Below are 22,036 nucleotides of genomic sequence, written 5' to 3' on the forward strand. Positions count from 1 at the left end.
TAGATGAGATAAGCTCTGGAGCTTTTCTTATGTTAAACTGCCTTAACAAAGGCTTTAGAGAGTCCTAACAATGTTGTTTGTTTGGCGTTTTTAATGCTTTTCCACAACGATTAGGACTTAATTATGAAATAGGAAATATATTAAGCATTTTTCTGATTGGTGTTAAACTAGTATACTACTGAGTTTAACACTTTAGGAAGTAAAGTATTAAATAGAGTGAAAACTGGTGTGTTGTGTTTTTTTGTTTGTTTGTTTTTTGTTTTAAATTATTTATTTTGTTTCTTTTTCTTCACACTTACTAATATCAAGAATAATTTAAAAAATGCTCTGGCCAGTTATCACTCTGTAGATCTGACCCTACAGAGGGTCAGGGATGACTATCTAGCTTTTGATTGTTTCAGATTTATCTTTCTGTAAATTCTTTTGGTGGGGTAGGAAAGGAGGATATTAGTCTTCAAAGAAGCAGATCATTTCAACTAAATGGCATGTGGCCTCCTCCAGCCAGATGCAGTCTGCAAAGAGTCCCTTACCCTAGTCATAAAGTACACTTTTGTCTATTCCATAATGTCCCTTCAGTATGTGTTTGATTTCAATGCGAATAAAATATGTGGCCTTGTTTCTAGTTGAGAATAGCCTTTAACTCCTGGATATCTCCTTACTAGATCTTTTCATCTTTTTCTTGCATTGTTTTTGAAGTTCTGCATGTTCTGCTTATTATTCAGTGTGACACCTGAAGACAGAAAATGATTATAAATAATGCCACCTTGAAATAGGAGCAATTTAAAAGTGATTTTGTAAAGTTGGGATGGGACAGAAGGTTGGAGTTCTTTTAAATTAAAAAAAAAAAAATAAAGGACAGGGAAACAATCAGGAAATTTCCTTTCCTGACTCCAGATATTGAATATAAAGCAGGAGCTGTGGCAGTTGTTCTGAGAGGGTAAAAGAAAGACTGCAGTTAAACATACAGTCCTCTCACAGTCCAGGCGAAAGAGAACCCGCCTATGTAGCTTCAAATTCCATTTGCTCGTTTGGTGTTGATTGTTTATTGGAGGAAAAAGGAGCCTTTGAGGGGGCAAAAAAGCCAGTGGCATCACTTCCTGCTTTGTTTTCTTTTTTATGTAGAGGTTGCATGTGTTTTGGGAGGGTGTTTGTTTTAAACAAGCCTTTATATTTTATTACCCTCAGCAAAGAACACAATTGCAAAAAGATTGTGTTCTTTGTGTTCTTTGTGTTCTCTGTGTTCTTTCAAAAACAAACAAACTGCACCCAAAAAGGGGGTGCAGTTTGTTTGTTTTTGCTTTACTGGAATAGGCTGTAACCCACTGCAGTTAGGATGGGGGGAGAGAAGAAGCTTGATCTGTTGCTAAAACTAGTAATATTTATTTCAGCTTACTTTGAGGAACTTGGAAGGGCTGTTTTTGTTTGTTTGTTTGTTTGCTTCTTTTTTTAAGCTGGTGGTGTTTTTCAGCCATTAAGAGCCAACTGCTGCCCTCTCCTGCAAGACAATTGCAGCTTTATGTATTGGACTGATGTCACTCAACAGGGGTAGGGGCAGGGCTATGACTGTGGCTTCCCCATGGGTGAAAGACACCACGGTCCTCTAGGTGTGGCTTAAGAAAATGTCTGATTCTGTTTCCAGGTCTAGAAGGTGTTCCCTTCCTCCTCACTTTCCCTGTCCACAGTTGATACAGATAGCTGCTTGGACAAGAACTTAGCAGTCAATAACAACTGTTGTAAACAGAAATGAGGTCCTATTGTGTTAATTATAAGAATAAATGCATGGAGATGAAACAAAATGTTTAAATATGAAAGTAATAATCACAAATCTAAAGAGTGGTGAAAATATCTTTAGAACAAATGCTTGAATTTTAGGTCGTGGTTAAACACTCACGTTTGATCGTAAGATATATTGTGGGACTTAGATATATGTGTATACTTTAATTTGAAACTAACTTTTTTTTTTCTTTTTTCTTTTTTACCCAAATGTAGGTTGAGCAGATTGAGGAAGGAACTCCTGGAAGACTGAAAGTTACAGCCAAGTCCACAAAGGGGAATGAAGTAATTGAAGGGGAATACAATACTGTGAGTTCTGTCTATATATGTAAAGAACATGGAATAACCTTCCAGTTAATGTTAAGCTTCCTGGGGTCTTTTTATCCATAGTTTAGCTTTAATTAAAAAAAATATATTTTCAATTATTACAATAGGCTAATGGTACATAATCAACATGTAATTAATGTGAGAAAAGTCCTAGAATCCATGGGCATGAGTCCCACGTGCCTTACCAAATCACTTGCATGCTTTTGAAACCTGTTTTTTAGCTTAGAGATTTAGAGGAGCTTGGTCATGTGGAATCAGTTGCAGGATTTTTGCCCAGGGAAGTATTTGTCATAAATTATAAGTAATGATTTTTAATAACTGTTATAGTAACTGAAGCATGCTGTTCTGGAGTTAGCATAAAACAATGGTCATTACAAGAGCTACACAAAACAGGTGTTGCTGTTAAGGTGTTGCTAAGATTGTTTGTTGATGCCACATCTTCACAAAAACAAACACCCCATGGCAAGTCAGGCAGGGAATTTCATTATACACTGAAAGCAGTAAAATTACAGTGCAAATGCATGCAGGTCTGCCTTTATATGTTTGACTGCTTCCATCACCTCTCACACCATTCATTTTCTTAGGCCTTGAAAGGAAAAAGTAGTCTGTGCCAGTGACTTCATCTATCTGCACCATCCATCAGTTTATTCCATAGCAAGGATATACATCAGTGCCTCTTGAGTACTAATATTATGAGAAAGATAAACAATAACAGCAGTGCTGTTTCACAGAATTGTCATACTATTTTTCTTGGTCTATGGTACTGAAAGATTTTTTTAAACTTCCAAATCAGTGCCTTTTTTTCTATTTATTTATTTTAAAGAAACTTCTGATTTCTCATTGCTATTACATCTTTCACTGAAATGCTGTCGCGTATTATATGAGCTGCGTATGATGCATTTGAAAACCTTCAGCTCTGAAGATCTGGCAGGTTTGGTCATCTAAAAGACTAGAAGCAGATTTTGGACAACTTCAACACAGTTCTTTTGTCACTTGTACGTTGTGTAGTTAACTGGGCAGTTGTCCAAGACGCAAAAGCACAAAACACTTCTCTGCATGACATTATACATCGAAATTTGTTTTTCTAGTTAAGGTAGCCAAATTTATGGTTTGGGTAAGAATTTGGCCTGAACAAATGTCCAAAAAATCACTCTGAACAAATGCAGAAACAAATAATATTCAACAAATATTATTTGGCAGTGGCTTAGTTGAGGGCATATGTAAGTAAATGATATTTTCTGATCAAAACAAAGATTATTTTGTCTTCTATTTGCATAAGCACCTGAGTTTCCTTCCTAAAGAGCCCTTTCTTTAAAGAGTGTTTTAGTGTCAACATATGGGAATATGGTATAACAATTTAGTATGTATTTGCAAGGAAAGATGATAACAGATTTATTTAGAATACTGTTTATATATTTTTCCAGGGAAATATATTTGGCTGCATTTAATCCTATAGCTAAAACTTGGTATTGTTGGGTCATGATGGTAGTGTGGCTTGTGTAAAACTCAATGAACACGCAATGGGTAACTAATGTATTTAACTTAATGTGACCAAACCTTAGGTACTGATCCTTAGTCTGTAATTAAAATAATAGGTAGCAACAAGCAGGGGTGCTTTTGAGTTTTTAGGAAATCAGTAACATGTGCATTGCTGTTTTGCAGGTGCTGCTAGCAATTGGAAGGGATGCGTGTACAAGAAAAATTGGTTTGGACAAAGTTGGAGTGAAAATCAATGAAAAGTAAGAAGAGACTCCTTTATATCACTGACTACACAGCTGGTGCCATTGACTAGTGCAGTGGCAGCCGTGCATCCTCAGTCAAATGCTTTCAGGAGAAATTGTCTCCTGTTTGGATAGGAGGCTATGCAGCAGATAGCTGTGTTATCTTGCATAGTACAACCACATTTTCTTTTTTATACTGAAATGTCAGTTCCTAAATACTGAGAGTCAAATGTGTCTCTTCCACTCTGTCTCAGTTCAAAGGCGGGTCTGCCAGCTCCTTCCAGTGACTGGGCTTTCTAGGATCTGTCAGTTGTTTCTCATACTCTCTTACTCCCATCACCCTTTTTTTTTTTTTTTTTTTTTTTTTTTTATCTCTGCCACCTCTTGGGGCAGAGATGTGTTTGTTCACATGGACTTTTAGTGTGGTAGGGTTCATTTACATTTTTAACATAAATACTACTGTATGTTTATGTTGGAATATAAAATCAAAGTTGCATTCTTAAGCTCACAGCTGGAGTTGGTGATGTGTTTTAGTTTTTGGAGGAGTTTATTTCTTGCTTTATGGCTTCTACCTTTGGAAACAATCTCTCTCCTGCAGAGAATTGCAGGTTTAATGTAGTGAGGTCATTGCTCCAGGGGGTGGAGCTATCAGTAGCATTTTCAATATTGGTAACTTGAAAATGTATTCTAGATATGAGGGGCCTAGACCATGTTCCCTTTGATGGAACCATTAACTCGATTTGGTAGTATGTGAGAGAGCAGTACAGAGGGCAGCTTGTATATGAATACTGTGACCGATGTTGCTGAAGAGAACTGTTGCAATGTTCTAAAGTTAAAAAAAATAATAATAATAATTCAAAATTCAATTCAAGATTGGCAGACCCATATTGTCTTGTAGAACACTACATGTCTTTATTTGTTTGACATTGGGACATTGGTTACTAATTTAATAGAACTAACTATAGAATTAGTACTATAATAAGTATTATATACTTAATAATAATAAGTAGCATATATATATATAAGTAATAATAAGCGGTATATATTTGTTAACAAAACCAAAAATTAAGAAAGTTGCATCTTTATACAAAAATCGCTACTGGTCCTTCAAGGAACTGTGCAACTGTTTCTGTGCCTGTCTGATTAAGTTTACTCGTTAGATAAGTTTCCTGTAGTGATTACTATACTATGTCATTTATTAATGAAGTAGGAAATATTAATAATTTAAAACTTCCATTAGCTCAATACGTTTAATGCTAAAAAGCTTGCTGTATTTCTTAAGTGGGGTGTCTAACAACTTGACTCGCCTCTGTGAAGAAGCCTGAAGGTCAAGTTTATTGAAACTACTTCACCCACTGGACTGGAGTTTCAGTAGTGGAGAAATTATTTCAACCTACAGCTTGAGTGGGAGAAGTCTCTTCCTGGTATTTCTCAAGGTTTCCAGTACACGGTTCAGCTGGTAGTAGTGTATTTTGAGGAAAGCAGTTATGTCTCACCAATGAATTTATTCAGATGAATCAACTTCAGTGGCTACCTCCTTATCCAGTGTGTAAATTCCTGTAGTCTTGGTAGAAACCAAACTTTACACTAGCTTACTTTCTTGACCAAGGTTGTAAGGTTGTGACTATGACTTCTTCTCCACATATTTCAAGTACATGCCTATCTCTTGAAGCTTAAAGGGCCCAATTGCTGCAATGTTATTTACCACTTGAGTCTTCACAGCAGAATATTTACATCTTTTATTTTTGTTGATGCAAATCACAGAACAGGAAAAATACCTGTCAATGATGTGGAGCAAACAAATGTGCCATACATCTACGCTATCGGAGATATACTGCAGGACAGGCTGGAACTCACACCGGTGGCAATCCAGGCAGGAAGACTGTTAGTTCAGAGGCTTTATGGTGGGGCAACCACTAAGGTAAGTAACCAATTGCTACAAAACACTCATTGCTCTACTTCTTCCAAGGAGATGCGATGCTCTTAATTTTCAGTGTTACTCGCACTAGTATTTTCACATCCTTATGGTTTCAGTGTTGTACACAGGTTTGCTACAAACTGAATATGGATGCAAAGAAAGATGAAGTATGCCAATAAGTCAACAAGTATTTATACCTGAGAAGTTGAATTAATGAATCCAGTGTTTACATATCATACGAGTGTGATTGTAGGCTTCAGTCAAGTTATGCTGGTTCAAATAGGAGTAACATGGGTACTTTTTACATCTTAAGTTATAAATAGAAGGGAAGGAAGCAATGTTATCCAAGCAGCGTTGATATGGGTGCTTGTCTCGCTTTCATAACCAAGGGGATTAAGTAAAAACCCTTGCAACTGTAGAGCCTGCTGTACTCATATCAGGTTCTGTTATCAGCCAGATTTAGAGCTTGATTGAGTTGTTTGTTTTAGGCTGGCAGGTATTGCAGTAACAGAATCTTGAATTAGTGTGCCTAATGTCATTATATCAGTCAAGCAAAGTTTAAGTAAACCATAGCCGGAGCCAGGATTTCTTACTGCAGAACTACAGATCGGTCTTAATTTACATTTGATGCCAAATAACTGTCTCTCAGGTTATGAAAATCCTTATGCTGCTAAAGAAAGCATCATCGCTCTGAATGAATCCAAGAAATAAATAACTGCTTAGGTGGGATCCTGGCTTACACTGCTGTTTTAACTAATCTGGAAAGGGTGATAGTATGAAACATAAGTATTATGGATAGGTGGGGAAAGAATAGTAAACAGCACCTTAGTTGATACCTAGACACAAAGAAACTAGAGTTGAAATTAATAGAATAAAGTTGCTGGAAATTAATTAGAGGCAACCGACCTGCTAGCCTTTTGGGGCAGAATGATTAATTTGGTAAATATGGGGAGAGCAGTGATGTTGCTTTGATTCTAGTAGGGCTAGAGTAACGTTCTCATAGACAGGCTGTTCTGTGCCTGGGCAGGTGTTACCCCATGCACCAGCGTGGGTCGGGGATCAAGCAGTGGGAAAGTAGCTTTGCAGAGAAGCCCCCTTGGGGTGGGCTGGGGGACAAGGAGTTTACTCTGAGCCAGCAATCTACCCTGATGGCAAAGGCCAGCAGCATCTTGGGCTGTGTCCTGCAGATGCATCTTGGCAGATCACTGCCAGCGGAGTAGTCAGGCCTTTTTGACTTACATTGGATGTGACTGGGGACACAACTTCAGTGCTATCGCTGCAGATGGCTGTAGTTCATGCCTTTAGCATCTGCTAAAGAAGCTAAAGACTTTAGACTGCGGCTGATGAAAAAGATGCTGGTTTTTGGATGGTGGTGTTGTATTTGTAGCAGTACCTCCTAAAAATAGAACGCTCTGTAGAAGCAGTTGAACTGACTGCTTTTTATCTCCCGCGTCACATGTGATCTGGTGTGTTTTAAAGCAGGGCACTACTGCATTTCCTTCGTTCTCTATGCATGTTAATGTCACTGTGGCTTTGAACTGTCTTTCTGTTCTTGCTGTAGTTAACACCTCTGAGAGGGACAACACCAGAACTGTAGCTTGATTTAAAATAAAGAAAAAGTAGTTTTCAGAGTTACAAATAATACAACTTTTATTCCTGACGTTCAGACTGCTTAATTTTTACTCGGTGTGCTGATGTTATTACTAATATCGTGTGTGTTTTTTATTTTGAATACCACACAGTGTGACTACGTGAATGTTCCAACCACGGTGTTCACTCCTTTAGAATATGGAGCCTGTGGATATTCCGAAGAGAATGCAATAGCGAAATTTGGGGAGGAAAACATTGAGGTAAATGCCTTAATTTCATCTAGATTTTAAGTTCCGAGTCTGTAATTTAAAATGATGTTAAAAGTTGATTAAAACAGCATTCTGTACTCTGATGTAAGGTCAGGAGGAGACTATATTTTTGTCTTTCTTGGCAATTCCGAAGCATGCTTTAAAAATAGTCCCTAATTCTGATAGGTCTAGTTGTAAATATGTTCTCTCTTTGACAAACAGGGCTTGTAGGTGGAATATTTATTATAAAAAAAAATCTTCTGTGCAAATACTTCAGGATAAATTAGAGGTGTTGGAAGTAATACATTGGTTTCAATGTCAAAGCTGAGCTTTTTGTAGCTACAGGATGGTAAATTCTTTGTCATGATGATTTTTACTTTATGAAAACAAATGTTGGTACGCTGTTTTTCCTGTTTATTTTGACTATGTAGGCAGATACGTGCTTAATTTTACTCACTTGAATAATCCCTTTTCATTCACTGGGACTGCTGTTGGAATGAAATATGTAGGCACTTGGTGTCCCAAACCGTTCTTACAAAATACTGTGGAGACCACACTACAGAAGCATGAGGGGAGGGTGTGTGACAATAATCTGAACTTCTTTTATGTCCACTTGAATCACTTGAGGAGCATTATTTGGGGGAAATAAGCACATAAGTGGTGGCTCATAAAGCTGAGAACTTGTCTTCCTCTTAGCTTTGTCAGATACACTTTTTGTACGTTGAGAAAAGAGGTAAATATGACTTAATATGGCTGCACATCCAGTGCTATTAACCTAACTACAGGACAGAGGCTGAAATTCTGCTATGCCCACAGACTTCGTTTATACAGAGTCAATTTTTTGTTATTGAGTTAAGTTTCTGCTCTTCCATGTGAAACACTGGACCCTTTATTGTGGCAAATCTGCTTCTGTTTCACGTTTTTGAAAATGTGCATCCAGAAACATTTGTGTTGTGGTTAAGCCCTAATCTAGTTGATCCTGATCTCTTTATCATGTCACACGGCTTTTGGTTTGTAAGCTTCAGTAGGAATATTGAGTTGCACCTGTCATCCAAACCTATTAAATTTCAGTTTTGTATAGCAATGGTTATAATTGCTTTGTAGCTCCATTAATACAGGAAACATTGATCTCTCTCTCTCCAACTTTGTGAAGGGGCATATTTTTACTCAAGTTGCAGTCACTTAGGAACTTCTTTCAAATAGCAATTCGTTTCAGGTTATGATTTTCTAAGTGCTTTACCCTCCTAAGTCTGTTGCAGCTGCAGTCAGTAGTAAAGCTCTGGTTTTGGAAGCAGACAATGCAAATTTAAGATAAACTGGCAGTTTTTGGAAGATCTCTCTGAGACAGCAGATGCTCTCCGCTATGTAATTAGAACTTCTTCTCATCTGTGCTGTATTTCCAGGTATACCATAGTCATTTTTGGCCACTGGAATGGACTGTGCCATCCAGAGACAACAACAAATGCTATGCGAAGATAATTTGCAATATTCGAGATAACGTAAGTGCATCTTTACTTCCAAAGAAAACAGAAACTGTATGTTCATTGTAGGGACCACTGACACCACAATTATAAATAGGTTATTTTTAACAAGTTAAAAAAGAATTTACATTTTCTCTACCTTTTGAAACGTAATAAGTATTTGTAATGATGAAGTACTTTTGTTGATACAAAAATCACCATCAGTAAAATAGAAAATTTTGCAGTCAGCATTTGTATAGGGAGTATTTTGTATATGAAAAATGACAAATAGAGAGCTCTAAGACTGTTCATTAATTTTAACCATTGATTCACTTCAGAAAAAATAATGGTTAGAAGTCATATCCATTTATCTTATTCTCCCTCTCCCAAACTAGGATATGATTTTTTTGGGAGATTTTTGTCTCTGAAGTGGAGATCACTCAGAAATCATTGCATCCTTTGACCTCTGCAAATCCATGTGTGTCTATAAAACTCCTGAGATTGTTCTAACAGGATTAATATATCTTGCCTGCACAAATCTTATTTAGAGTGATAATGCCAGGATTAGCCTTGGACTAGGATAAGACTTCCTGGTTAAGGAAACGTACAGTACCTGCTGAAGCACAAGTAAAATTGCTAATTGCAATAATAAGCTAATAGATTAAAGGTTCAAGCCCTAATGAAGTTTTGAATCTATTATGCCTGTTTTATTTTATCACCAGTTACAGATTTGTCTTCCTGCAGTCTTCCTAAGCATTGTGTCATTTTGTGAAGTCTTCAAATCTGCTTGGTTTTGCCCATCTCCTTTTTCTGGAGGAGTTTGCGCTAACATGGAAGTTATTTTAGAACCCATACTTATGTTCCTAATCCAAAGTTACTTAAGAAAATAGGAAGACTTTCTGGTGATTTAAAATGTTTTCTTGTCCTGAAAATTAGAAATATATTTAAACATTTAGAGTTTTTGAGCTGAAAGTTACCCCGGATGGAAACTATTCAGTAACTATTTAAATTTATAGGGGAAACTGTAGTTATCTCAGCTTCATTTCTGTGGATTTATGTTTACGTTGTGTGCATATTTTTAATAGAAAGTAAGGATAATTCTATTTTAGATACTGTCTCTTGTTAGCTTTTCTTATTTAAATGAACCTTCTGGTAATTCCCAGTCGTCAGGCTTACTGAAAGAAAATAACCTTCCAGTGTACTGGTTATCCCCACTCCCTTACATGTGATATTTAGCAGAAGGAGCAGATAACTCTTGATTCCCACCTGGGCTAGGTCTGTGATTAGCAAAATTCAGTTAATGTTCTGAAATCCACTGAAGCCCACAGCAGCTAGCTTTTGCTGAAGAAGACAAACTCTTGAAGAAAAGAAAGTCAAGTTCAAAGGGCTTGTTCCCTTGGGTGTTCAGTAAGGATATGTGCACAATTCAGTGTATTTTGCAGCTGAACAGTAGTGGAGGTATGAGAAGTAATGTATGGAGTCATATTTTTTTTCTTTGTAACTAGATGTCTTTCAGTTTATTTGGGGAATCTCTAGGTATATTATCTTCCAATGGCAGTGAACACCACAACAACAGTAGTCGTCAGTTTAGTTACCACACACCTCTTGTCACTTCTCTTAGCCAGAATTTTAGCTTATAGCTCTTGCCAACTATCAAGCAGCTAAGCAACTATCAAGTTGTGAGTTCTTCTGTAGGTATGCACCATCCAGCCAGCTAGCATAGACCCTGATATTGCAAACCTTTATGCAAGATGTTTGCCTTTACTTAATCTTACTGGAATGAGTGGAACAGCTTGCCTGAATAAAGTTTAAGGACATTTGCAATTTGGACACAATAACCAAGTGTAGATCATGATGTGTGTTAAATTTGAATGCTCTTGATATAAATGGAAGACTCACGCACAAAGCTTGTAAGGAAGCTGATTCGTGAATTCTTAGTTTAATCTTTTCCTTCTTGGAGAGAAGACAAATTTTTTCCCACTAAGTCCCTTCTGTTGGAGCTAATGATAGTTCACATTTGTGGTTACATGAATTTGTGGCATGTTTTGTGAACTGGTGAAATTGAATACTCTCAGTAAGACCTTACAGCTAACTGTGCTTGCGTTTGATTCTTTGTTATTTAGGAGAGAGTCATTGGTTTCCATGTCCTCGGCCCAAATGCTGGAGAAGTCACCCAAGGCTTTGCAGCTGCTATTAAATGTGGATTGACCAAAGAACAGCTAGACAGCACCATAGGAATCCATCCAGTCTGTGCAGAGGTTTGTATATGAAGTCACCTTCCTATCCCAGCTTCTGTAGCGTTCTGGGATAAGCTGCTGGAAATCCAAACATCAGAATTTTATTAAAGGCAGAATTAGGGGAAAGTAGAGGGGAGGGAAAGACAGGAAACTTTTTTTTTTTTTTTTTTTTTAATATTTAAAAAACTAACTTTTACATTTTTTTTTTTTTCCCATTTGTGAAATAATTGTCATCTCCACTAACCCAGTGCTCCCTCTACTGGGAAGAACAGAATCTTCCTCCCACGTTTTGGAGGTGCTTGTCAGAGCTAATTTTTCTGGATATATGTACTCAAATTAGGCATATAAACTGGTGCTGTGGAAGGGGACCAGCCACATGCCAGTTCTTCTATTAAATTCTGTCCTTCTGAAGATCTCTCCTTTACTCTCTAGGTCTTTGTATTTGAATTGAAGTACACAAGGCCACATAACAACTTCTTGCCTTCGTCTTGCTATTTGTCTTTAACAAAGAACTGAATTTTGTCTATCAAGGAGGGAACAGTTCCCCCTTGGTGTAAATCGGAGATGCTCCACTGATTTTAGTAGCATTAGGGCCACTTATTTTAGCTGAGAATCCCAGGTAACTGTATATGACCTTTGTAGGTCATTGTACAGAATCTGTGTTCTTACCTGTGTATTTTAGCTACAGAGTGTGAGAGAGAGCACCGGGATACCAGCCTGTAGAAGTGAAACCCACTTCTCATGTGCTTCCAAACTGATGCGGTATAAGCAATTTAATGTGAGGTCCTTTAATGGAATGGACTTCTAGCAATCTGAATCATCTTCAAAGCATCTGCAATACAGTTTTTTTTTGTTGTTTTTTTTTTTTTTTTCCCCCCGTAATATCATCTAGCAGTGTTCTTTTCAAGCCCTTGAAGAGGGGCAGTAAGTCTTTATCTTATCAGGGGCCCTGCAGAGGGGGAACTTTGAGTGAGGCATTCAAACCTGTGAACTTGAGCAGGATATTAGCATATGCAGTGTGAAGAGAGGCTGATAGTCATAATTTATTCTGGACATCTGAGCTGCTAAAATTGAAACTGAATAGAATGATGATTAGACATAATTTAGGGAGGTAATTTCAGATAATCATATTTGTTTGAGTGGGGGAGGAAGAAATTGGCTCAGGAGAAATACACTATTTAAAAGCTCCAGGGAACACTGATCATTTTTAATGCCAGTCTTTAGAAGGTTTTTTATGCCTGTTACTTAATTTAATCTCTTATGCAGTAAACAAAAATCAAAGTGCAAGATGGTACTCTTTGACTAAGAAAAAAATGTTTTAAAAATGTTTGGAATTTGTCAGGGCTCTGCATATCTGGCCGAATAAAATGATGGATAATAGCCTTCTGTTTATGATGCATATATAAAGGCTAAGGAACATGAACTCTGATCTGAGCACTAAAGGGTCAGTGCTGCAGGATCAAATACCAACGTCTTCACTGGCATTAGTGCTAACTGATTGCTCAGAGAGACTCATGAAACACGGTATTACTCAACTTGAAGACTAAGACTGAGGGTCCCATTTCTCGCTGCTTGTAAATTAGGGTGAGATTTCACTTCCCATATTTGAACAGCATTATATTCTGCAGAAAGCCTGAACTCTGAATGGAATTTCTTGCAAGGCAAAGTACAAATAACTGCAAGTACAGATTGGTAGAAGGTCAGAAGTATAGAGAGTTACCTCTCACTTTGGGCTGTACTGCACTGCTTTAAATATGGGCACATATGATTGAGCATCTGTGATGAAGAAAAGGTATTTTCTGAAAGCTAGGATGATTCTGTGAGTCAGCTAAAAAGTTAGTTACCAAAAGACTCCCAGCTGGCTTACTGGAGCTGGTGAGCTCTGTGGTCCCCAGAGCTGCTGGAACTGGCTAGCAGACCCAGAGATTGCAGCTGGGACAAGAAGAAAGCAGGTGAAGCTTAATGAAAGGCTGGACCTGGAGCTTAGGGATGTGGTTTAGTGGGTGACGTTGGTAGTAGGGTGAGTGATGGTTGGACCAGATGATCTTGGAGGGCTTTTCCAACCTTGATGATTCTGTGATTCTATAGCAACAAATGAAAATTCCCACAGGTTGTCAGTCTGTGGATCAGAACTGAAGAGTCAGAAAGCCTGTATCAAGCCATGCACCATAGTTTAAATATATTTTGGTTCTTCTGCCATAATATATTAAACATGCATTCGTCTTCCTGACTTTTGCATAATGCTTTACATGCTTGTAGAAAGTAGAAGAGCCATATCATTTATTGATGGTCTCTGACGAGCTCTGGCAGCTTTAATGCAGTAAAGCTGCTACTTACAGGACTGTAGGGCTTTCAGATCCCCATTTTCTTTAGATATTTCAGTGCTATTTGCATAAATGAAATGTCTATGTACTTTATTCTGTGCTAAGTTTATTCTTCCTGAGAGATGGCTTTGATGGCTAATTATTGCAACTTTGAACTATTTAAATAGAAGTGGGTTTAGTTTGGTTTCCCGTTTTCCTTTCTATATTACATCTGTGCAAAGCAATGCAATTATTTGCATAGTAAAGTTCTAATACTAAACACGTTATTGTATAATTTTTCTTTTTGAATTTTGATATCATTTAATTTTTCAATAATTACTCTTCAATATGTCCTTTACTTTAACGTGACTTGAAAGCAGTAAAGATTTGACTTTTCCAAGCTAGGCTTGAGTGTTTCTTAGCTATTGTCCAGAGGATACAAAACCCAGGCATAATACCCTCATCAGCAATCAGCTCCACATTTCCATAATATCTGGAAAGACACGGAGGCAAAAGCTAGGTTTTCTTCAAATGCTACAGCCTTAGGTTAACTTCACTTTCCCAACGAAGAAATTGTGTCTTTATTGCTTAGACTTGTTAGGTGTACAGGCTGGAGAGTGTTATTGCTGAGCTCATTCGCACTGTAAAAACTTATCAGCAGTAAGGCAAAAGGTGCTATAAAGCCATGAGACTTCCTTAATTGTTTCTTTCCACCGTAAAAGTAAGGCCATGGGGTAAATGAAGGGAACAGGGGGGATTTGTGTGCGCGCTATTTAGTAGCAAGGATTTTAAATGTAGGGGTTTTTATTATTATTTTATTACTTTAGGAAATGGCTGTGGTTTGAACATTATGCCCAAATTAGTCTTTGGAAGAGAAGATAGATTCTGGCTGTACTAAAAAGTATTTGTTCTTGTTTTTTCTTCTTTCCCTGAAGGTATTCACCACTCTGTCCGTGACGAAGCGTTCTGGTGAAAATACTCTCATGGCTGGTTGCTGAGGTTAAAGACCCCCATTCTTGTTATTGCCAGAGACTGACTTTCATCACTGTGGCTGACTTGTGTACTTCAGAAGAGAGGTTTCGAGAGAAGTCATCCTCAGAAGTCTGCAGAAGTGTGTACATCTTAACCAGAGCGCTCAGTTCGTCTGAGGAGAAGAGCTCTGCGGGAGTCGGAGTCGGTCACTAGTGGTGATGGGCTGGCAATCAGCAAAGCAATGGGTGTATTGAACTCTCCAGCTGGTGTTTGGCAGGGCATTTAACAAATGCTTTCATGAAGTCATAGCCTAAAACCTGCATTGTCTGGTGGGCAGTGATGGAAGAACTGCTGGCACAGCTGAGCAACAACTTTGTTTTTTTCTTCCTTAGTTTGCTACCTGAACAAAGAGCATCCTAACTCCAGAATGTCACCACAAGTTCAGATAACTGTGTAGTGCCCCCGTGTACCGGGTTTTAACACTGCAAGTACAAGTCCTCCTCGTGAGCATGCATTTTCCCTGATCAGAGCTGTGTACCAAAACAGGGGAAATTACCTACATGTTTGGTCACGAGGAAGAAGCTATCACTGAAAGAAGTGTAGTACCATCTAGAATAACATCTCTTTGCTTTCAGAATGACTTGACTTTTTAGAGATGCTTATTTATAAAAATGTTCTGGGTGAGAAAGCCTTGTCATACATAAACTTTTTTATTTTCATAGTAACAACATTGCATGTAACAGATCTTCTGAGCTGTATCTTGCAGCTTCTGTGGTAATAGTTAGTCCAGTTTAGAATTGACAGAATCCTGATTTGAATGGATTATACTTCCAAGTGTGTTACATAACAACTATCAAATCTGAATAAATTCTTCCTTTTCAGGTGAGCAGTTGTATACTGCACGGTTTCAGGTGTGAACTGGCCACTTTAAACACATTGGTACTGAAGCTTTCCTTCAAGCTGGGGCAAACCACCACCACTCAATCTCTGAAAACCTATAGTGAAAATTCTTCTGTGTAGACAAGGTGTAAGAGCTAGATTTAGTTCCATGTATGTTTTGTTTTGTATTCAATTAAGAAGACAATACTTCTGAAATGGAGGTTTCCATGAAAAGTACAAGTGAGCTTCACTCTCTTGCTGGATAAACTCCATCCATGTTTATCAGGAGGTGGTAAAATGCCTCTTTGTACCGGAAATGATTGTGCTTTTTGATCTGGTTTTTCATTTCCCTCTCTTTTAGCAGGAAGGTTCAGATTACTTTAATTAAATGGTTCTTGGGAGTTCATTGTGGTGTGAAAATGGGGTAAATTCTTCCTCCCTCTGGGCAGAACACCTTGTGCCTGAACTTCTACCCAGCAACAAATCCATAGTTTTCTACTGAGATTCCTGGAATGGTGCTTTAAGTTATTTTTATAAAGTCATATGTAATGGAAGGATTTTTTAAAAAAACTTTTATATGTCATCAAGAATGGTCTGTTATGTTGTTTTTTCTGGCCAGTTTATTAAATAAATGGAATGTTTGCACAAACAGGTGCTGGCTTTGATGGCTCTTCTGGGAAAAGAAAGCAGGGGATAGCAAGATGACTTTTTCCATGGGCCAGCAGAGGGCACCTTGATAATCCCAGCTGTGATTCCTTTAAGTCTTCTGAGTTTTGAAGGCAGGTTCTTCTCTGGAAACAGGGTGTGGGGCTATTTCATGTGCAATTTTTGCATGTTAAACATATCAGGACACGCTTAAAAATAAGGAATGAACTAGGACCAACTCTACCAGTGCTTGCACAGGTTACTGTCTGTGTGTGTTCTGGAAAGCCAGGAGCAGTTCAGCTCTTCATACTGAAGCACAGGAACAGCGTTATTTTCAAGTGTGTCTACAAGAAGGTCTGATCTTGGCATGTAGGGAATAAAGATGTGTAATGAGCCTGTGTTGGCATGTAGGGAATAAAGACATAAGGAGCATGGCTTTGCAAGATTGGACCAAATGTACCTGTTCTTTCTCATGGGTCTTGTTCTCAGTGTTGATGTACATTGCTACATTAATGACATAATTCAGAAAGGGGGTTTTATTACTTTTAATTTACTTTAAACTTAAAAGTCTGAGGCTTTTTTTTGTTTTTCTTCTTCTTCCTAGGGCTTTTTCTTTTCTTCCTCCAGAAGGAAAATATTTTCTGGTGTGTATTTTTGTCATCTGTGTGTGATGATAGAGATACATGATAACGTCTCCATCTCCACCTTGAGACTTCAGTGGGAGCTGGCCGGGGCATGCAGCAACAGACCTGCTGCTTAGGCAGCTCTGCTCCTTCCTTTGTGCTCCCGCGGGTGCAAGCTGTGGGATGGGGTGCCTCAAGGCCTCTCTGGACGAATGCTTCTTTCAGTGGTGCTTTGAGGCGCCTGGGTGTTGGAAAGAAGATCCTGGAGAGGCTGCAGGCCATAAGCAAACGCTGTTTGGTGTTTTAGTGAAACTGTTTCCCACGAGGGGGCTTCTTGTCCCAACACCATCGGTGTATTTAACCCAAACTAACAAAACACACGACTTGTAAGTTCCTGCGTGGTGCAGGCAGACTGTGGCAGAGTGGTGTGTGGTGGGGGCACAGCAGGTCAGCGCCTCGGTGGCATAGGGGATGCAGGAAACTCGCAGCAGCCTTGCTTGTGCTTTTCTTGGCTCTGCTGGCACTGTTTCTCCCTTAGCTGTACAGCTGCTAAAAATACCTGCTTAAGTTAATAGCTGGTGTTTGCATTGAGCTGGTAAGCCTGCAGTGGTCACTCCAACACCGCATGCTGAAAGCGCTGCTCATTGCACATTTACTGCTGAAACGAGACTTTGAGGTTCCCCTTTGGTAGCTGCAGTCAGATGGCAATGCCCGCTGCACACATGCTGCCTCTTCCTTAGCGCAGCGATTTTGCTGATCAGGAAGAGCATCCACACAGCCGAGCTGGGCTCGACAGCTCACAAGCCGCGAGGTCGCCCCTGAGTCTCCTCTTCTCCAGGCTAAACAACCCCAGCTCCCTCAGCCACTCCTCATAAGACCTGTTCTCCACACCCCTCACCAGCTTTGGTGGCTCCAGGGCCTCGATGTCCTTCTTGTAGCGAGGGGCCCAAAGCTGAACGCAGTACTCGAGGTGCAGCCTCACCAGAGCCGAGCCAAGGGGGACAATCACTTCCCCAGTCCTGCTGGCCATGCTGTGTCTGATCCAAGCCAGGATGCTGTTGGCCTTCTTGGCCACCTGAGCACGCTGCTGGCTCATGTTCAGCCAACCATCAACCACTGCTCCCAGGTCCTTCTCTGCCAGGCAGCTTTCCAGCCACCCAGCTCCCAGCCCGTAGCGCTGTTGGGGCTGTTGTGCAGCGGCAGAGGAGCCCCTCCAGCTACCGGTCCCACAGCATCTCACCCAGGCGCAGGGAGCGCAGCCCCTCCACAGCACGATTCCTGATTTTCTCTAAACAACCCTAGATTTCTCCTGCACGTTCCCACCATCTCTGGCTATTTTCCACCTTCCCAGGTGATCAGTTGGTCCTCAGCTTCTTGTTGTGCCCTTATCAATGGGGGAACGCAAAAAGCAAAGAAACTTTCCAAGACTCGTTTTGGAGAATTAGCAAGCGGGTATTCTTTATTAACAGCACCGGGGATGTGGGGGATAATGCCAGGACATCCCTGGCTCCCAGGGGCAGCTCCCAGGCCGCAGGCCGCCCTCCTGGCCTGGGCCCCAGCCTGGCAGACATTGCTCCTGTCAGCGTGGAGCAGCCATCTCACCTCAGCACTTCCTCACCACAGGCAGGTGACCTCTGTCAGTGCTGCCATCAGGGGCACCCCGAGACCCTTGCGATGCCACCAGAGTCACTGTCACCCTACGGCCTCACAAAATTTGGCTGGCCATAAGTGCCCTGAGAGTCGTGCCTGAGTCCAGTCCGGCTGTTGGTACTCGAGAGCTCGAGGTCCCATTGCTGGAAGCGAGAGGCGGAGGTGTTGCGGGAAGCACACGCGAAGCCCTTTTTGTTGCACACATCCATCAAAGTCCTTCGGTAATGTTATCAAATACATATGCGTATATGTACCTCATCTGTCCTAAGTGTATTCTTGTGAAGCATAACCTATCACCAGCATATTTGCCATTCTAATAGCAATGTTTGTAATCCATACTAAGAATATTTACTGCTACAGTACTGTAGACACCTTGGTTGAACCTAGCAAGCTAATGTATATTTGCTGGTAGAATATTTTCTGCCTGGTTCTATCTGTAGTGGTCCTGCTGATGGCACATGATGCGTCGAGGTCCAGCCAGCGACATGAGAAGAGGCACTGAGGTCCCCTCACTGACCACCAAGGGAGGTGCTGAGGACCGCAGGCTGCTGAGAAGCGCCTGGCACCAGGAGAGAAGATCCCAGGGGACGACCATCTCCACAGCAGGGCGGCTGCAGGCAGCATGAACCGGCCCCAGCAGGAGCAGCCAGAGGAGGCCTCTGGGGACAAGATGTGCCTCATCTGCCTGGGCCAGATGACCGACCCAGCTCGCATTGACCCTTGCAGGCACTCCTTCTGCCTGGAGTGCATCCATGTCTGGGCCACCGAAAGACTCAACTGCCCAATGTGCCATGGGCCCATCACGGCCATCATGGGCTTGGTGCCGCCTGCCTAGCGCGACACCTTATCCTGCTGGCTCCGCAGAAGATTGCAGCGCAATGTGGGGCTGGGGTGGCAACAGTGGCAGAGGAGCCCCTCCAACTATCGGTCCCGCAGTGTCTTGCCCAGGCGCAGGGAGCGCAGCCCCGCCATGGAACAACAACTTCGCCGAAGCTTTTCATGGCACTCAGGGCAGGATGGGCACGGACTGCCACGGTCCCCGGAGGATGACAACATCGGGGACATGCGCTGGATTCGAAGGGCCCAGCTGGAGGGACTGGGGTCTGGTGACCACGCGGGCCGCCAGGCCAGGCCTGAGGACTGAGAGGGGCCTCACCTGGGGATACGCTGGGGGTGGCAGCCACAATTATCCCAGTATTAAATTAGCTTTTCCACCCTGCAAAGCCTCTACCTGCACTTATTCCTGCGTCGGTCAGGAGGCTGAACGCTGCCCTCACTGCAATTTGGTGTGGGGATTTCTGCTCTTGATGGGGAACGGCTGCAGGGGGCGGTCCCCAAGGGAGACTGGGGGATGAGGAGTCATTTGGGGGATGAGAAATCATCATGGGAATGGGAAACTGCTGGGGACGGGAGCAGCCACAGCGGTGACCTGGCCCAACTGGGAAAAAGGCTGACAGCAAAAGTCTCCTAAAAGCCTGGCAGCACAGAATGCCTGCCAGCTCTGGAACTGGGCCTGGCAACCCGAAGCATTCTTGGCAGGCGCTGCTGGCCTCCTGCAAGGGCAGCCTAAGGGTACCCAAGAACCAGAGACTTCCTGAGGAGACCTCCACCAAGGGCAAAGGCAAGGAACTGTAAGAGCAACAGACGAAGAGCAACGGATGGTCTGAGAAGGAGGAATTGCTCTGGGAAAGGCGCCATTCTCAGAGACCATGAATCACAAAATATTAGGGATTGGAAGGGACCCTGAAAGATCATCTAGTCCGATCCCCCTGCCGGAGCAAGAACACCTATCATATCACACAGGAACGGGTCCAGTCTCCAGAGAAGGAGACCCCACAACCCACCCCCGGGCAGCCTGTTCCAGTGCTGTCACCCTCACTGTAAAAAACATTTTGTCTCATATTTAAGCAGAACATCCCATGTACCAGCTTGCACCCACTGCCCCTTGTCCTGTCATTGGATGTCACCGAGGAGAGCCTGTCTCTGTCCTCCTGACACTTGCCCTTGACATATTTATAAACATTAACAAGGTCACCTGCGATATATGGCATAATAATTTGTGTGAAGAAGATGGTTGATATTAATAAAGAAGGGGGAGACGTGGGAGTGTGGCCATGGAGGTCAGCAAGCCCCGTGGTTGATGATAACATCAGACTCTTAACGATGAGGCCATCAGGAATGTAAAGGAGTTTAGAGGGCACAAAGAAGGGTGATTCAGGAGACGCCACGGCCATGCTGTCTCGGGTTGCTTGTTCTCCAGCCCTTAAGGCATGGAAGTTTCTGGGCGTTTGCTGTTGCCGGGCAAAGTTGTTTGACCAATGAGAAGTTGTTTTGAAAAGAACTGCTGTGGGGAGGAGCATATGTTATATATGGAGGGGTAACTGCTGTGGAGAAAATGGCTGATATTCATAAAGAAGGGGGAGATTTGAGAGTGTGGCCATAGGGGTCGGAAAGCCCCGTGGTTAATGATAACAGTTTAACATCAGACTCTTAACGATGAGGCCATCAGGAATGTAAAAGAGTTTAGAGGGAACAAAGAAGGGTGATTCAGGTTGCTTGTTCTCCAGCCGTTAAGGCATGGAAGTTTCTGGGTGTTTGCCGTTGCTGTTATTTGCAAATTTGTTTGACCAATGAAAAGCTGTTTTTGAAAAGGACTGCTGTGGGGAGAAGGGTATAAGAGAAGAGCCTGTTCTCAAGATAAAAAAAAAAAGGCAACACGATGAAGTTATGTCAATAAAAAAGCAGAAAGAAGGAATGAAAAGGAACAGGCTGGCAGAATGAAGACCAGGGCGGGAACAGGCACATTGATCACCTCAGCAAACCGCTCAGAGAAGCTCGTACAGAAAGTTTCTGGAAATGGCACACTGGAGCTGGAGAGCTGCTCAAGCTGAGAGAAGCAGACCCGTGCACACAGCTGCCCCTCGCTGGTAAGCAGCTGCGCATTATGGGGAATCATACATCCTTAGGAACAAAGACTGTCCTGGTAACCTTACAGCTTATTCTCCTTATTAACAATCAGATGGTTTATGAGCCTGAAATACGGGACCCAATTGAGGTCAGGGTGTGGAACTCTGCAACTAAAAACGACAAGGTTGCGGTGGGATTGCTCGGCACCTGACGAGCAGACTGAGGCCTTAAAGAGCCGTGTGGGACCACAGACACGTGTGGTTTGCCAGACAGTGAGGGAGCTGCGGGCTCCTTTACTGCTACGCCATCAGCCCCTCTGCTGCTACAGCCGTCGCAGGCCTGTGCTGTTCCGCCCCCTGGTGACCTGGAGGTGCTTTTTGACCCAGGCCCTACTGGCCTTGAAAAGGAGACGGATAGGTTTTTCTTTGATCCGGGAAGATTAGGATACATAAGGCCCGAAGGCCGAGTTGCTTGACAACTTAAAGCGAGACATATTGTTCAAAAGGAATGGACAATGGAGACTTGTTTGTAATCAAGAAAAGGAATGGAAAATGGAGACTGTTATAAGTCATGGAATATATGGGAGCACTTCAACCAGGGCAACTATGCTCCCCCAGTCATGGACATTGATAGTCATAGACTTAAAGGATTGTTTGTTACATTTTCTGATTGTACATATGTACAGGCATACTCAGGTTTAGTATGTAAAGCAATGTTCTGTATATTTAGAAGGTTTGATGTTTGTGTGTGTGTGTTGGTAGAGCATAGACTCCCCGCGCACCC

At 41.5% G+C, this 22,036-nt stretch overlaps 1 protein-coding gene across 5 annotated transcripts in view; it reads left to right on the top strand.

The window, feature by feature from the left end:
- The window catches only part of TXNRD1 (thioredoxin reductase 1), a 37,235-nt gene extending 21,158 nt beyond the window's left edge, over positions 1 to 16,077 (top strand). For all 5 annotated transcript variants that reach the window (XM_084533314.1, XM_084533317.1, XM_084533315.1 and 2 more), the window contains exons 9-15: positions 1,990 to 2,082; positions 3,763 to 3,839; positions 5,586 to 5,742; positions 7,482 to 7,589; positions 8,981 to 9,076; positions 11,161 to 11,295; positions 14,513 to 16,077. In XM_084533314.1, coding sequence (XP_084389440.1) covers positions 1,990 to 2,082; positions 3,763 to 3,839; positions 5,586 to 5,742; positions 7,482 to 7,589; positions 8,981 to 9,076; positions 11,161 to 11,295; positions 14,513 to 14,575 — 729 coding nt within the window. In that variant the 3' untranslated portion in view covers positions 14,576 to 16,077. The remainder of the gene's footprint in view (positions 1 to 1,989; positions 2,083 to 3,762; positions 3,840 to 5,585; positions 5,743 to 7,481; positions 7,590 to 8,980; positions 9,077 to 11,160; positions 11,296 to 14,512) is intronic.
- Positions 16,078 to 22,036: the final 5,959 nt, after the last annotated feature.

The sequence above is a fragment of the Aythya ferina genome (assembly GCF_964211825.1).
Source record: "Aythya ferina genome assembly, chromosome: 1".
NCBI classification, from domain to species: Eukaryota; Metazoa; Chordata; class Aves; order Anseriformes; family Anatidae; genus Aythya; species Aythya ferina.